At 45.9% G+C, this 16,530-nt stretch overlaps 3 protein-coding genes across 3 annotated transcripts; 2 read left to right on the top strand and 1 right to left on the bottom strand.

Annotated features, from left to right (window-relative positions):
- Positions 1-1,347: 1,347 nt before the first annotated feature.
- F5891DRAFT_1181512 (uncharacterized protein) lies at positions 1,348-3,448 on the top strand (the record flags this gene model as incomplete). Its single annotated transcript, XM_041366043.1, has 12 exons — positions 1,348-1,422; positions 1,485-1,538; positions 1,632-1,682; positions 1,752-1,778; positions 1,852-2,075; positions 2,128-2,268; positions 2,317-2,428; positions 2,486-2,667; positions 2,714-2,852; positions 2,899-3,096; positions 3,146-3,300; positions 3,361-3,448. 12 exons carry the CDS (start codon positions 1,348-1,350, stop codon positions 3,446-3,448), a joined length of 1,446 nt encoding a protein of 481 aa, XP_041232790.1.
- Positions 3,449-4,864: 1,416 nt separating this feature from the next.
- F5891DRAFT_1169444 (uncharacterized protein) lies at positions 4,865-6,653 on the bottom strand (the record flags this gene model as incomplete). The annotated part of the gene is made up of 8 exons (XM_041365487.1): positions 4,865-4,997; positions 5,054-5,382; positions 5,426-5,698; positions 5,990-6,028; positions 6,084-6,134; positions 6,281-6,379; positions 6,423-6,446; positions 6,585-6,653. 8 exons carry the CDS (start codon positions 6,651-6,653, stop codon positions 4,865-4,867), a joined length of 1,017 nt encoding a protein of 338 aa, XP_041232789.1.
- A 7,296-nt stretch (positions 6,654-13,949) lies between these two features.
- On the top strand, positions 13,950-15,854 carry F5891DRAFT_1125117 (uncharacterized protein; the record flags this gene model as incomplete). The annotated part of the gene is made up of 8 exons (XM_041363942.1): positions 13,950-14,120; positions 14,170-14,317; positions 14,396-14,523; positions 14,587-14,780; positions 14,832-14,997; positions 15,045-15,193; positions 15,252-15,652; positions 15,703-15,854. 8 exons carry the CDS (start codon positions 13,950-13,952, stop codon positions 15,852-15,854), a joined length of 1,509 nt encoding a protein of 502 aa, XP_041232788.1.
- Between the last annotated feature and the right edge of the window lie 676 nt (positions 15,855-16,530).

Here is a 16,530-nt window from a genome sequence, read left to right as displayed (position 1 = left end):
ATATGGCAAGGAATTTGTATTAAAATTGATAGCACAACCATTAAGATAAAGAAAAGTTGAATAAACACTTAAGTTTCAAGACGAAAACTCGATGGTATAGAACTATATGAGATAAAATGGAGTAGGAATTTTCTATGAAGTAAAGGGGAGGATGAATATAGAGTAGTAAACACTCATCTGACAGGAGTGTCTGCTAAGAAGCATGCAGGAGTTATGAGTTAATGAAGAGAATACTGTTTTGTGATAAGACAATGACCCTAAGTATACCTCTAAATCAGCCACCAATAGCTTGCAGACCATGATATTACTATTCTATCATGTTCAGCATAGATGCAAGACATCAACCATATTGAATACCCCTGAGAATCACTCAAGAAATTGCTTGTAGCATATCAAGATTCACCATAGGGGCTATTCCAACTATGAGACAGTGTTACAACAGAGTATGATGAAAATACCAAAGAGGAATACCCAAAATTGATAGAGAATATGTCTAGAAGAGTGGCAGAAGTGATTGGGGCAGAAGGAGGTCACACAAAGTACTAGAATTATAGAGATTACATTAGTTAAACTCAAAGTCAAAAAAGTGTCCCAATGAGTCATCAAATTAAAATAATCATATCTTCACATAATGTCGTTATTTTCCCACGGTATAGGGAACCGAAATGAAGCTGAGAAGCAGACCTTTCCGACACCTCCCTATGGCTTAGTCATATTCCCACGGCTTGACACATGATATAGCAATTACATGAAAAGCTACAAACATTGGGACACTTTTTTGAGCCACTGTATGTGCCGTCTCTGTCTGGCCCTTGAGACTTACCAAATCCCTGCACCAGGTTTCAATATGCTCCGTTAATGGTTCCAGATGTACTGGAGAAACTCATGAGCGCTCCGTTCATGATTATAGGTACGTCCCATCTCTGTCTGTCCCTTGAGACTCACCGAATCCCTGCACTAGGTACCGATGTGGCCGGGTCCGCTGCTGAGTTTTTGGGACCTCATACCCTACTATGACCGCTCAGGTGCACCATCTGACTTATTTTCCTTGCGAACTCAAATTTGATAAATAGAACAGGTAATGTAATAGCTTATCTTCCGACCTCCGTGCCAACCGCTCAGCCCTCACATGTCACTGCACGAAGCGATTATGGCGTTGAAAGATTGACACTGAGCATGCGCTCGCAGACGCACTGGGTGAACTTGGCTTTCAAATGGATCTATATTACCTTCCTCGCGCTACAGTTTGTACTAGCTCTTGGTAACAGACCGAAGAGTGAACAGACAGCATATGCAATCACACTACCGTTTGTATAAGTCAGGTCTTCCTATTCAAGCTGACTCATTATGTACAAGGTCTACATCTTCCTGGCCGTTTACCTTCTCATATGTTCATTTTGGCTAACCAGCAAGGCATTTGCTGTAAGCTTTACTGTTCTCGAGTCCTTGCGTAGACTTGTCTTGACGATGCATGTTTGTAGTAGAACATTCTCAATGAACTGAAGAACAATAGCGAAGGAGATGCCTTTGGAGGCAAAGTATTATTTTAGCCAACTAAGCCCTTCTTGGATGTCCGTTGGCTGTTAATTGTTTTTCAGGGATTCAGGGATTATCGTTGACTGTTCTAATAGGAGGTTCTGCGGGATAGTTCAAGTTGGTGTTGCTCAGTGGACCGGAACCTTGTAAGTACATTTTTAATTTTGTCAACCCTTCATTCTTATTAATGACCGCAATCCTCTAATGACCGTTAGGTTGTTCCAAACACGAAGCCCACAGACGTAAGCGGACGCAATATTTTCTGCATCATTCATAATACACCGGATCAAAACGTTGCTGATCCTCATACTTCAGTCGGTGCGCCTTCTCTCGCACTTCCACAGCTCTCACATTCACCACTCGCATCTACCTCTTACACCTCCCAATGCATCTACCAAATCTTCCATAGTTCATCTAATGTCACAAACGAGCACCCAAAGCGATGGCCCACCTTCTGAAGTAGGTGCCTTGAAAAGGCGGCTGGCTCTTTTGGAGGCGCAAAATGCGGAGCTCCGCAAACTTCCAATGGAAGAGAAAAGGTATGTGTTTGTATCTAGTGCGTGGCTACTCTTTGAATCATTAATTTGATAGTGTACGCCTTCATCTTGAGGGTCGGGTAATCCGCAGACTCATCTGCCTTACTGAACGTGTCGAAGACCTCATCGCAGAGTTTGATAGACGCGTGACACTAGGTATTGAGTTAGATGACGATGCTACTGTGAATGACCTTGAGTGAGTCATTTCGCATTTACAGTTCCTCGTGCTGATGTGTTCCACTAGGGACGACAGGAGGTACAGATCATACAAGAAATTAGCTACTTGGTGCCCGTCTGTCCGTAGGCTCGTACACTCAGTGGTCGAGGATAGCGAGCTCTCTTGTATATACAGCAAGGTGGGATGTGTGCACCCCTTGGTGACGATACTAATCTAATTGACACATCATTTCTAGTTAAATAAGGGTGCTGCCGATGATACAACACGACTCAAAGTCATCATTGCTTCATGGTTGATGCAAGATACCCCACCGCCGAACCCTGTTATTCATGGGCAGAGCAAAATGGGTCGTGGGTTCAATAATGATGCAACCGGACGGCTTATATGCCCCGTAGATTATGACTGGAGTGACCCGGTGTAAGTGTTGTGTATCTCATGGTGTCTTTGCTGACCGATGTGATAGTATCCAACAAGGCATCAGGGATTATCACCCTGATTATCGTGTTATGGCTCACTCTTGGCCTGCCTTTTTATACAGAGACGAACGATATGACCCACTGAACCCTACAGATGGTCTATTCAAAGGGAAATTACTTTTAAAGGTAGGTTTCACGAGCGTGACTGACAATTTACTGAGGCTACCTGTAGACATTCAAATACATCTTCACGTCTCCTACCTCCGCAGAGCTGGACGACCAAGAGCAGACCAGCCCGGCAATGCTTTCCACGCAGGGTCCTCCGAAGCAGCGAAGGACTGATGGCGAGCACCGAACTCGCTGCGATGTTGCTGGGCTGTTGAACATGAAATCTGTTCAACCACGGTCAATTGCATACGCAGCTGTGCAGGTAAGTACAATAGATCACTTCTATCATTGCGCTGACGCAGGTCATTCAGCTTAGGTTTGCTTTGTCTAGCACAGGGTCATGGCGTATTGTAGATGATGAGTTCAACCATCAAGAATTCTATGACAACATCGTTGACTTCCTCGAACTTGCTGCGACATCAGATGCAGTTAAGGAAGTTGAAGATCTATTACTTTGGTGGAATCGGTGAGTCATTGTGTATAGCTATAGCTGTCTGCCACTGTTCTCAATATACTGTAACATTAGCAAGGTTTTTGGACACAAACATGTGTCCGTCTATCGCCCCCAAAGAACTGAACAGCTGTCTGTTGCTCGGTGTTCAAGCAGACGTTAGCTCGGATCTTGTGCTCATTATTTTACAGGAAGATTGGCATTGTATGTATAGTAGTATATAATATGTAACACGATAGCAACTTTTGTTGCATAGTATCTAAATAACAAATGTACTGTGATTTCACTTTTTAATGGATTGTGTGCCATGTGAGAGACTCGGCAATGCAGTACATAATAGCCATTGATTTGTGACGTGTCCATAATTTGTTCTTACTGAGAGATGATACCTATGTTACACTTATGAGGCACTTACCTACCTATGTTACAGGTAGCGGGATGCTGTATTTCTTTAACATCTGTGAAATAATACTTTGTGTGCTTGAAATGTTGTACGGCAAACTCTCTTTCAAAGAACTTTCATTCATATAGGTGCGGGACTACTTGACCTACTTTGCCACTGAGATGACATTGAATTGTCCACAACAACTATGCATCCTAGTTTCACAAGTTTATTGAGTCGGGAGTATGACAAATGTCAAAGCATAGTTACTCATTCACGCACGAAGGTTGATATATTGATATGGGAAATACGGACGCAACTGGTAACCACCTTTCACCTTTGTCACAAAATGATATATAATTGGCTATCAATTGTGTGCTCATATATATGTAGCATGACCAGTAACTGGGTCGTGATGTTTCACAATTGTCCTATATACATTTATCAGACACGGCTGTCAATGAGGTTCTGTAGTATTACAACTAAATTCATGAGATTGACACTGTACACCAACCTCCATGACTTTTCTTGATCATGTGGGATAGCATTAAATACACATACATGACTTTATGTATCCGGTGCCTCTGTCTATTCACTATATAGATGAGCCATCAAACGCACTCTCTTAGATATGTTGCATGAACAGTCGCAATACTCTAAAGTCTATGTGACGCATAGTGTAAACTTATTTTGCACATCCATTAATCAGATTCAATGTATTAGCAATCCCAATTGTGCAGCTACTACCGAATATACGTCCATGTGGCAGTCATGCGTAATAAAGGATGGCATTTTAAATCCATATATGACTAGATAGTCTGCGGTGCCACATTTTAGCTGAATGTGGTTATTATCAACATGATAATGTGTATATAATGGTTGATAGGGAATGTTCATTTTCAATGATGGATGGCGTACTACTAGATGCTGAAGCATCATAGTCGAGTGCACGTGTCTTCCTGATGTGCGGTGCTATATTTGAAGTTGCAAACATTAATATTGAACATCGAGTCTTTGCTAGTATGAGGAAAACATTTACAAAAAACTGTGCTAATGAAGTCAACATACGCCTTCAAGTGTGTCTCGTTGAAGTGTGGTGTTGCTTGTTTCCAATTGAGACCAGTTGCATTCACACATGAATGGAAACTGCAGTGCCTGTGAGATTCCCACGCTCGCAAATCAACAGCAACATCTTATCTATCTCATAGCATTTATATTTCCGTCCAAACGTGGGTCTGGTCCAGCGCCGATCAGACTCCATTCCCAACCCGTCATGTCTTTAATGACTTGCATGAATTGTGAAATCGGACCCATACGTTCGGTAAGTGCCCTATAAAATCACCCATTGAGCAACTTAAAGTGGGAGTGTTGTAGAATGGTTCGTACCTAGCATATTGCGCATTGGTAGGGGCCTCATCTGTCTTCTTGAGGACTTCTGATGCCTTGGCATCCCGTTCTGCCTGAACCTTTGCCCTACACAAGGCCTTAACATCCTCATAAGCTGTGCATGTCATCAATCTCACAGCTCCCAACTTTTCACTCTTGGTAAGGCTGCCTGAAGCGATGCTCTCCTTAACTTGCGCCTGGACGTCATCCGCATACCTCATCTTCGAGAATACTTCAGCCTCTGTGTGGATTTGTGTGCCCTTGGCTTTGTTGGTGAGCATCTGCCAAATTGTTTTGCCCATTGCATTTACAGCAGAGCAGCCGCTTTTCTGAGAATGGTAGTTAAACCAATTCTTGATTTTCTTATGAAACGGTAAGCGGGTCTAATTGATTCTCATGAAATGATAAACTCATCTTTTGCCTGAGTTCAACAGCTGCGCCTTTCGCCTCTTTTTGCTCTTCTGACAAGACTTCCAGCGCTTCACCAAAAATTGCAAGTTCCTCAGGGAACCTTCTGAACCACTCTGAGAACACAGGGCCCCAGAATTGCGTAATAGATGCCCCGACTTGTGCCTTCAAAAAATCATTGTACTTCGACTCAAGAAAAGCTTTCTGGTCCGGTGTTGTCCATTCTGCAGGTGGCATCTGCCCCACCGCATCAATGTCATTTTAATTTAATTTATGAAATGTATGTCATGGCTTACCTCGGTCTTTTTGACAGTCGTGTCCCAAGTTGGAGAGTTTGTGCCCACCAACCCAAAATTAAAGTTCAAATGCACACGAGGTCAGTCAGTTGTCCAATCACAATGCATTGGAGCTAAAATTAGGCTCATATAATCATGCTATAATCATCTCGGTTGAAATTTTCACTCCTGCTTGCTCCAAATGACGGACCCTGACACTGCCAACTCATACAATGTACCTGAAAATGGATACTTTGGGCCAGTGTTTACCACGAGCGAGCTCACAGCAGCACTACAATTAATTCGTGACCAAGGTATGTTACGCACACAGATACCTGCCAGCTCACGTACTTGAAATTCACAGTCCATGACTCCCCCGGCTCATCTGAAACTGGATACTATGGGCCAGTATTTGCTATGAGCGAGCTCACATCAGCGCTTCAATTGATTCATGACCAAGATGGTATGTAATTACCTACTAGATCAGCATTATGTATTGACCGATGGCACCAAGTAATGACAAAAGCTCATGATGGCTACTCACTTGCCGATGCACCCTTACCATCACCTGGTTTGCAAGGCTGTCCTGCTTGCATCTTCCGTACTCATCGTCAGACTTGTTATGTCTGCCGCGCACATATTTCTGCATGTCACGCATCATCCTCCACTGAGTCTATGTCACTCACAACAAACACTACAGCAAATGACAACTGTGAAAATGACACTGTACATGTTGATTCAGTACGACATATTTGAAACTGATGCAGGGATCTTGATCATATCAGGTTTTAACATTGCAGCAATGAAAATTCACTTAGGGAGAGTTTAATGGAGTATCTCGTACATACATGTTCACTTATGTACACTGTGTTAAGCTTGAACTTGAGCGCTTGAGCAATAAGACACCATAAATTCATTATAACACGTCATATCTTGAGCACGTGGGTTTTGGTCAGACCACAAAGCATTGGTGTAGTAGTACCATATCAATTAAGCACGGGTTTCGGTCTGACCAAAAGTGTTAATTGATCCATTAATGAGGGTCTTATTTCTCTACAAACGTGTATACACAGTCCTACGGACTGTGTATACTCTTAACATTTGTAGAGAAATAATAAGACCCTCATTAATGGATCAATTAACACTTTTGGTCAGACCGAAACCCGTTGTAGAGACTCGTGTGTCTCATGGTGTGATATGGCAGGTTTCACTAGGAAGTATACAGCACAAACTCGCAGCGTCATTCTGTGCGCTACCCACAGCTATCTCTATATGACACGCAGCTTTCCCACGCAACGCGCGCCATGCGCGCACCATTCCCGCGCTTCGCGATGTATACGCACGCGCGCGTTCCTGCGCTTGCGCGCCCTATAGCGCCAGCCATTCAGATGCATCCATCCACTGTCCACCAAGCTTCCTAGTACGTATATTTCCATTTCCTTTATTAGCATAGTTCCACCTTTATTTTTATCATAGTTTCTCACTCATATATATCCTTACATACCTACTCGGTAGCGCTTCGGCTCCGCATGACCGTGCTTAGGCGCGCTATATAAGCGCCAGCAGTACATACTACACTTTACCTTACTTTTCCCTTGAACTTACTAGTTATCACCCACTAATTACTTAGCAGTACATAGTAGAAGTCTATTGGTCTACACTTTGCATCTATCTTTTCTTATATTGCTTTATATCATCACTTAAGCTTAGTCTCTTTTATTTCCGCTTACGCGCGCGCGCTTTCCCGCGCTTCGCGCTAATACGCGCGCGCGTTCCCGCGCCTTCGTACCTTGCGCGCACTTGCGCTTTCTCACGCTTCGCTGAAGCGCGTACCTCTAGATCTTCGCAGCACTCGCTTCCCCTAGGGTCGAACGCACTTGTCTCCTCAAGAATAGCAGACTAGGTAACGCGCGACCTCACAACATTTTATAGATACAGTTAGGAGCATCCTTGTTCCTCATTGTATTGTTGTTTCTACAACTGGAGCCCACCGCGAGGGGAGCAGTCAGCAAGATCTAGTTTTGCGCATCTTAACACATACAGGTCAATCTCTTTGCATTTTCACAAGCTAACCAGTTTCTAGTCACGCATTCTTGCGCCTTGTGCGCGCGCTTTCCCACGCTGTGCGCCTCGCGCGCGCACCTTTGCACTTAGCACAATTCGCACATATAAGGTCAATTTCTTTGCAATTTCAAAAGCTAACCATTTTCTAGTCACGCATTCTCGCGCCTTGCGTGCGCGCAATAGTTCCCACGCCTCTGCGCCTTACGCGCGCACCTATACGCCTCGCGTGCGCATGCGCCTTCGCACGCCTCAATGCCTTATAGATTGCCCATCCGCGGCACAGCAAACGCGCCCAAGTTCGACGGCACTACAGACAACCTCGCCAAATTTATTGACGCATATGAGCAGCTTGCTGATGAAGCAGGACTCCAAGGACACGACCGCATTAAAGGTATTATCCGCTACCTTGAGCGCGACGATCGAGAACTATGGGGAGGTATGCCAGAAGCGGCAGTAAGTGATTATGAAGCATTCATGACAGAAGTGAAGGTAATGTATCCTGGATGGGATGGTAAAAGACGCTACGCGCTCGCGGACTTGCGCGCTATCGCGCGCGAATACGCTAACAAACCAATGACCTCTTGCACAGAACTCAGCAATTACCTGCGCGCATTCAGGAAGGTTATGCAGCCACTCATGGATGAAGACCGTATTGGAAAGGCCGAACGCGACCACCTATTCATGGAAGGAATCCCTAGCGATGCTCAGGCGCAAATTCGCTTGCGCCTTATGATCAAGTTCCCTGACCACCATCCATACGACCCATACCCATTCATGGACATCGTCGCAGCTGCGCAGTTCCTATTACCTGCGCGCGCTTTTCCCGCGCCAAGCGCACCAGTAAGCGCACCAGTTAGCGCACCTGTGGTAGCGCCAAGCACACCAGTGCAAGCTAAGGTAGCTAAGTACAAAGATCGCTACCACGCGCGTCGCGCAACGCAGGATACGACCATTAGCGCTAATGCAACAGCTGGACTCTTCTATCGCGCACCCTCAGATGTTGTACTTGACAGAAAGCCACCAGTTCCTATTCACGTGCCTCGCGCGCGCGCCTTTCCCGCGCCTACGCGCGATTCACGCGCACCTCAAGCATCAACTGCGCCAGCATGCAAAGCTATATCAGACTGCATTACTTTAGATCACGAACTCGAACGCGCGCTCGCAAAGCGCGCTGCAGGCGCCTCTTCACTATCATCCTCAGCAGCATCATCTCCTTCACAATCCGCATCATCTCCATCACCATCAATCGCATCAGAAGTCAGGGATGACTCTAATCATCTATTGCACACTAACGCGCCAGTTGAAACACGCGCGCCTATCGCTATCGCATCGCGCGCGCCCATCGCTATCATATCGCCAGCAGTCAGGGATGACTCTAATCATCTATTGCACACTAATGCACCGCTAGAAACACGCTCGCCCCTCGCTATCGCATCGCTTAAGGAAGAAACCTCGCCAATCGCACCATCACCATCACTGCTTGCATCACCAGAGGTCAGGGATGACCCTAAATATCTATCGCGCCTTAGCGCGCCTATAGAGGAGCCTTCTGCCACACCGGAGGCTCAAGTCGCATCTTGCATCAACCAGAGTTTGTCTCTGGTAATTCCATTTGTCACTAACGATCACGCGCACATAGCACTCTTTGCTTCTAGTGACTACCGCGCGCCGGTAAAACATCCATGCATCACACCACCTAACCATCAAGCAGAGCATGTCTCAGGCGACCCTGGCGCGTCTCAGGCGCACCATATTGCGCCTAAGGACGCGCAATGCGCGCGCCTAGAGGCAGTGTATATTTACCCTCATCTTGTTTCGCGCTTTTTGTCCTTTTCATGTTTGAAGCTCTTAAGGAGCTATATGATGATTCCAAACACTTTAATTTCATCTTCTCACCACCCCTTGTTCACGCGCCATGATCACGCGCATCGCGCAATATGCGCGCGCGTTCCCGTGCCTCGTGCACTCATAAATTTAGCAGAGTTTTCACACTACCACATTTCTATCGCTTCTCCCCTTTTAAATTTCATTTCTGTCATTCAACACAAGGTATATTCCAATCAGACATCCAGGCGCGACATAGGCGCGCGCCTGACACATACATATGCGCCTAACCCCCCTATCATCACCTTTAACTTCGCACTTCGCACATTTATTCGCATTCTTCGCACTTTTGCTTACCATGTCAATTTCGTTCCTGCGCGCCTTGATGCACACTATTCTCCTTCACCTATGCGCCTATTGCGCCTTGATATACCACCCTTACAGCCCATTGGCGCAACATTTGCGCCTAATTCTTCACTATACATGTCTCTCGCTAATGAATTTGCAGAGAAATGGCCGTTCCTCGCGTGTTCGGCCAATATAATCAAATTCGCGCGAAATTGCGCCAAGGCGCGCACATCGCGCGCATCCTATCAGCTTGTAGGGCGCCTCTACACCCCTTGCTGCGCCTCCCATTGGCGCGCCTTCAACCTGCAGCGCGTTGTGCAGGAATTCATTCTGCCAGTTACAAGCCCCCCCAAGCGCGCCAACTGCCTCGCGCATTCCAACCCTACCTTGGGTCAAGCGTTAGCTCGCAAGAGACGCGAAGCGCGCTAGCCACGCGCACTCGCACGCGCTCAAGGAGGAGGATCAAGCGCCTCAGCCGCGCATCAAAGGAGGAACATATACCAACACTGTTTCATAGGATATTGTTTGTTTTACCCTGGGTTTCGTCCAGCGCTCTTTCATTTCATTTTCTCTCATTATAACACTGTCCAAAAGACTAATAACACACTGATATATATGCATATAGGGATTGCCTAGAAGAACATAGAAGAAAAACAACCATAGATCGTGCCCGCCTAGCTCAATAGTATTATTTTCTCTTCGCACGCATGACGCGGCACCATGCCCCTTTTTACCTTAGAACGCGCACATATGCGCGCAGTCTTCCCACGCTCACACGCACATACGCGCGCAATATTCACACGCCCATACGCCTCGCGCGCGCACACATGCGCGCTTCCCGCGCCTTGCTCATAGGAAGGTGTAGATGTTGACAGCTGCACGAAGAAGACAAGTCGGATAGGACATCCGCAAAGTCTACCATTTTCCCTTCATATTTTCACATATAGTTTTACTCACAATGTTCAAACCTTTAGCATCTAATATTTAGCGCACCTAGCAGAACTTGGTCTGGACATGGATTGGATCGCTCCTGGACTGCGCCACTTTGCATCATACCCACCATACAACACATGCGACAATCACGCGCTTTCTCGCGCCTTGTGCGCGCGCGCTTTCCCGCGCTTTACGCCATATGCGCGCATCTCGCCCACACCTTGCGCGCCACATCCATATCACTCTCGCATCATCGCCCCACACCCATGGCATATTATTCACATCAGAGTCACCCTCGCAATCCACCATGCTATGCTTCATTCCCGCGCCTTCATGCATAGCGCGCGCACATTCTCGCGCCTCGCGCATACCATGCGCGCGCACCTTCCCACGCCTTTGCACCTTGCGCGCGCCTGCGCTTTCGCATACATTGCATATCACGCGATAATTCCTGCACTCGCACATTCATCACCCAACAACCAAAGCATCGTACAAGCATCGCACTTGCATACTCTCACGCAAAATCCTCACCACGCGCGCGCTGAGTGGGGACACTCAGAATTTAAGTCCCTGGGAGATGTAGAGACTCGTGTGTCTCATGGTGTGATATGGCAGGTTTCACTAGGAAGTATACAGCACAAACTCGCAGCGTCATTCTGTGCGCTACCCACAGCTATCTCTATATGACACGCAGCTTTCCCACGCAACGCGCGCCATGCGCGCACCATTCCCGCGCTTCGCGATGTATACGCACGCGCGCGTTCCTGCGCTTGCGCGCCCTATAGCGCCAGCCATTCAGATGCATCCATCCACTGTCCACCAAGCTTCCTAGTACGTATATTTCCATTTCCTTTATTAGCATAGTTCCACCTTTATTTTTATCATAGTTTCTCACTCATATATATCCTTACATACCTACTCGGTAGCGCTTCGGCTCCGCATGACCGCGCTTAGGCGCGCTATATAAGCGCCAGCAGTACATACTACACTTTACCTTACTTTTCCCTGGAACTTACTAGTTATCACCCACTATTTACTTAGCAGTACATAGTAGAAGTCTATTGGTCTACACTTTGCATCTATCTTTTCTTATATTGCTTTATATCATCACTTAAGCTTAGTCTCTTTTATTTCCGCTTACGCGCGCGCGCTTTCCCGCGCTTCGCGCTAATACGCGCGCGCGTTCCCGCGCCTTCGTACCTTGCGCGCACTTGCGCTTTCTCACGCTTCGCTGAAGCGCGTACCTCTAGATCTTCGCAGCACTCGCTTCCCCTAGGGTCGAACGCACTTGTCTCCTCAAGAATAGCAGACTAGGTAACGCGCGACCTCACAACATTTTATAGATACAGTTAGGAGCATCCTTGTTCCTCATTGTATTGTTGTTTCTACACCGTGCTTAATTGATATGGTACTACTACACCAATGCTTTGTGGTCTGACCAAAACCTGCGTGCTCAAGATATGATGTCAGACTGTGTATACTCATAACATTTGTAGAGAAATAAGACCCTCATTCAAATGGATCAATTAATACTTTTGGTCAGTGTATTGCGAGAATTGTATTACATGTAGTTTCAAAATGGTCTGACCATTGCGCAAGTAGCTTTGGTTCAATTGAGTTATGGTCTGACCAGAACCTTTGCGCTTCTTTTCAACCAACAACCAACTAAAGTTACTAATCTCACACCATGCCACGTCCTCCTATACAAATCAGGCTAAACTAAAAGCCGCTCGTGAGAAGTCCCAGCGCCACTATGTGAAGTACGTTTCTTTAATTAATTGTCTGTGGTGCAATGTTCCTGACTGGGCAACCAATTGAAGAAACAGAGACCATATACTCAAAAGACGATGAGAACTTCATGTTGAAAAAACAAAGCCATCGCGGGAGATCCGACAGTTTGAGAAGGCAGTTGTGAGAGCCTTGAAAAGCTGTGACGATGAAGATGAGAGTGACACTGAGCTGTCAGAGACTGATGAATCTAGCGATGATGAGAATGACACACCGTATGTTTTATAAATAGATACTGATATGACGAACATAAAATTAACAATTAACATTCAACAGATCAGATCTTCCTGGGTGCCTCCTTGCTCTCAAAGGTATCAAGGATGAGATGTTGTCATTGACTGATGATCGTGAACCCCAGAAATTTGTCGAGGACAAATTCCTTCAATACGTCAAAAGCATCAAATACACCGATGACTGTGGTGATAACGGTGATGTCACCATTATCTCAAACATGATGCTCAAGGTTCAAGATATTCTAAATCGCACGATTCATGTGCAAGATCAAATCCTTAATTTTTGTGGCCCAATTTCGGATGAGTTTCATACAGCTAACTCAGTGTCTCGATTTCTCAGCACCATAGTTGCATATCTTGAAGAGATTGATTATTTGATTCACTGGGGGGGAGTTTCGGAACTTTGCATTGCTCACTCGTCAGGGGAGTTAATGTATCAGAAAAACCTCCATGTTTGAGTCATGTTCACATGGATGTACTAGCATATGACCGACTTGTGTTTGCCTCATGTTTACTAGCAATACATCTACCCACCACATTCCAACGATCATGGTTAGCAAACGTCGACGACAATACAACAAAGACATGCAGGAGAAATTTTATGTTCTTAATCGAGAACTTGAACAGTCTCGTCAACTTGCCTCAGCCACGACAGAGAGAGAGGAAGCTTCTCAGCTGTCAACCTCCAAGCACAAACACACTTCATTCACTCAGACCCAGGATACGAGTTGCAGTAGACTATCTGCATGAATCGAATATTTTAAAGGTTCAGCATCCGCAAGCACAGAACATCAAGTTTCACCAGTGTGTGATCCTCAATCTTTCAATGACTTGGATTTCAACATCATGGATGGTGCACATGAAAACTACTTAGAAGATACCAACATCGAGCATACTAGAAAGCGAAAACGCACTGCAGGGGTAAGTCACAAGTGCACTGAAAATTTGGATTTGTGAATTAATTTTGTGCAGGATTATCCACTCGCATCATGGCTTCCTGAATGAGATGCCTTTATCCTGGAGATGTTAAGATTGGAAGGACGCGGAGACTTCATATCTCAAGCCACTTGCCATGGAACTTATGGCTGCTCTTTGCCAGCTGAATTTCATTGCAAGGATTGTTTTGGCACCGAGCTATACTGTCAGTCATGCACCGTGGAGAGGCACCATGAGCATCCATTGCACAGGATTAAGGTAAGCCGCTTGAACATTTTCACAAAAATTATCATTGAACATCTCTTAGCATTGGAAGGACGTGTTTTTTCACGATGTCACACTCAAATCTCTCGGACTGCGAATTCAACTGGGACACCCCACCCAAGAGCACTGCTACAACCCAGCTGCTTGCCAGGATTTCGTCATACTCCATGTGAATGGCATTCATGAAGTCAGTTTAGACTTCTGCAGGTGCGAGACCGCTCAAAGTCCCACCACCCAGCTGCTTCGCATTTAATGGTTCCCTGCAACAGTCCTAGAGCCAAAAACCGCAGCAACATTCAAGCTTCTTCGACATTTTCACATTCTCTCATTTGAATCTAAGGTCTCCACGTTCGAATATTGGCAGACCTTAACGTGTCTTACTCACAATAGAGGTGTGGTCATTGTGAAAGTAAGATAACTTTTATTTGCGGTTTTGTAAATATCTGACACTCAATGATAGGATCGTTATGACGCTCTACTTCGAATGATACGGGAATGGCGAAACATTACTTTGCTCAAACACTTTGGACGGGGACACAATCCTGCAGGTACTGGAGCAACAGAGCAAGGCTCATGTGCCGTCTTGTGTCCGGCTTGTCCTCAGCCTGGTAAGAATCTTCCTGAGAACTGGGAGAGTGCCCCATCAGAAACTCGGTATGGGCTTCAACCTGTATTGTTAGAATTGCGCTGATCAACATTATCCAGCTGGTTATATGCCTTGTTTCTCGCGATTGATGCCAACTTCCATCTGGCACGCAAGAATGTTTCTTCGGATCAAATGGACCCTGGGCTCAACCGTGGCTGGGCGTACTTCATGGAGGAACAACAATACAAGACATTTCTTACTGATGTTGGGAGATGTCCGCAGGAGGTGAAGTCATTCAATTTAAATGAGAATCCTGTCTGACAGCAACTTAGAAAAGCACATGCGCAAGCCATAACGCAGTCAACTTAGCGGAAACGAAAAACTCTCGGGGCCTGGCAGCCACTGGAGCAGGAACCATTGACTGCTTGCAACACAATTTCAAACGGCCCTGTGGTGTCAGTGACTTGCAAAAAGGCGAAAAGTACGTAGTCGATGACATGCCTGATTTAACTCTGTTACTGATGCTTGCTTTTTTATAGGTACGTGAACATGGATTATCTCTTATTTTCAACCATGCAACACATGGGGGATATCGCAGTCCTGAACATATCTTATGACATCGCTTGTCAATGGAGTATGAATTTGTGGCAGCGCATGCATCAATACCCATCTACGATACATCTCTGCCACCACGATAACAAGACCATCACATTTCTTGTGCCGAAATTCCATCTTCCTGCACACATTGAAATTTGCCAGATTACTTACTCTCACAACCTCCTCAAAGGCATGGGGCGGACAGATGGAGAGGCACCTGAGCATGGCTGGGCCAACATCAATCCAGTCGCTACAAGCACTCGTGAGATGGGCCCAGGATCACGCCACGATACTCTGGACGACCATTTCGGTGATTTTAATTGGAAGAAGGTCACTAATATGGGTAAGTCATTCAATATGTCTTCGTTCAACTACATCTAACTCATTATTTAGGTGTCAGTCTATCACGAAAGCTTAAAGCTGCTGTTCCTGAACGCGACCAGCATGTACGCGATTTCGAAGACTTCAACAATGCACTTGAACACAAGAGACCCAAACAGGTGGTGGAATGGAGGTTGGCAGTGGAACAATGGGAATCGGTGTAGAGACTCATGCCTCTCATGGCATGATATGGCAGTTTCCACTAAGGGAGTATACAGCACCAACTCGCAGCACCACTCTGTGTACTGTCCACAGCAATTCCTATATGAGGCGCAGCTTTCCCGCGCAACACGCACCATTCCCACGCTTCGCGATGTATACGCGCGCACGTTCCCGCGCTTGCGCGCCCTATAGTGCCAGCCATCCAGATCCATCCATCCACTGTCCACCAAGCTCCCTAGTGTGTATATTTCTATTTCCTTTATTAGCATAGTGTTCCACCTTTATTTTTATCATGGACTCTCACCCATATATATCCTTACATACCTACTCGGTAGCGCTTCGGCTCCGCATGACCGCGCTTAGGCGCGCTATATAAGCGCCAGCAGTACATACTATTACTCACTTACTTTTCACCTTACCTTACTTTACCTCCCATTTACCTATTACTACTTACTTACTACTTAGCAGAACATAGTAGATCTCTATTCCTTTACATCTCGCACTCACATCTCTTATCTTGCATTATATCATCACTTAAGCTTAGTCTCTATCATTTCCGCATACGCGCGCGTGTTCCCACGCCTTGCGCGCACCTGCGCTTTCTCGCACTTCGCTTCAGCGCATACCTCTAGATCTTTGCTGCACTCACTTCCCCTTTAGGGTCGAACACACTTGCCT

Source organism: Suillus fuscotomentosus, assembly GCF_016647785.1.
Source record: "Suillus fuscotomentosus strain FC203 chromosome Unknown F5891scaffold_3, whole genome shotgun sequence".
Lineage (NCBI taxonomy): Eukaryota > Fungi > Basidiomycota > Agaricomycetes > Boletales > Suillaceae > Suillus > Suillus fuscotomentosus.
Note: the sequence above shows the minus strand (reverse complement) of the source record. Positions and strands in the feature narration are given on the sequence as shown.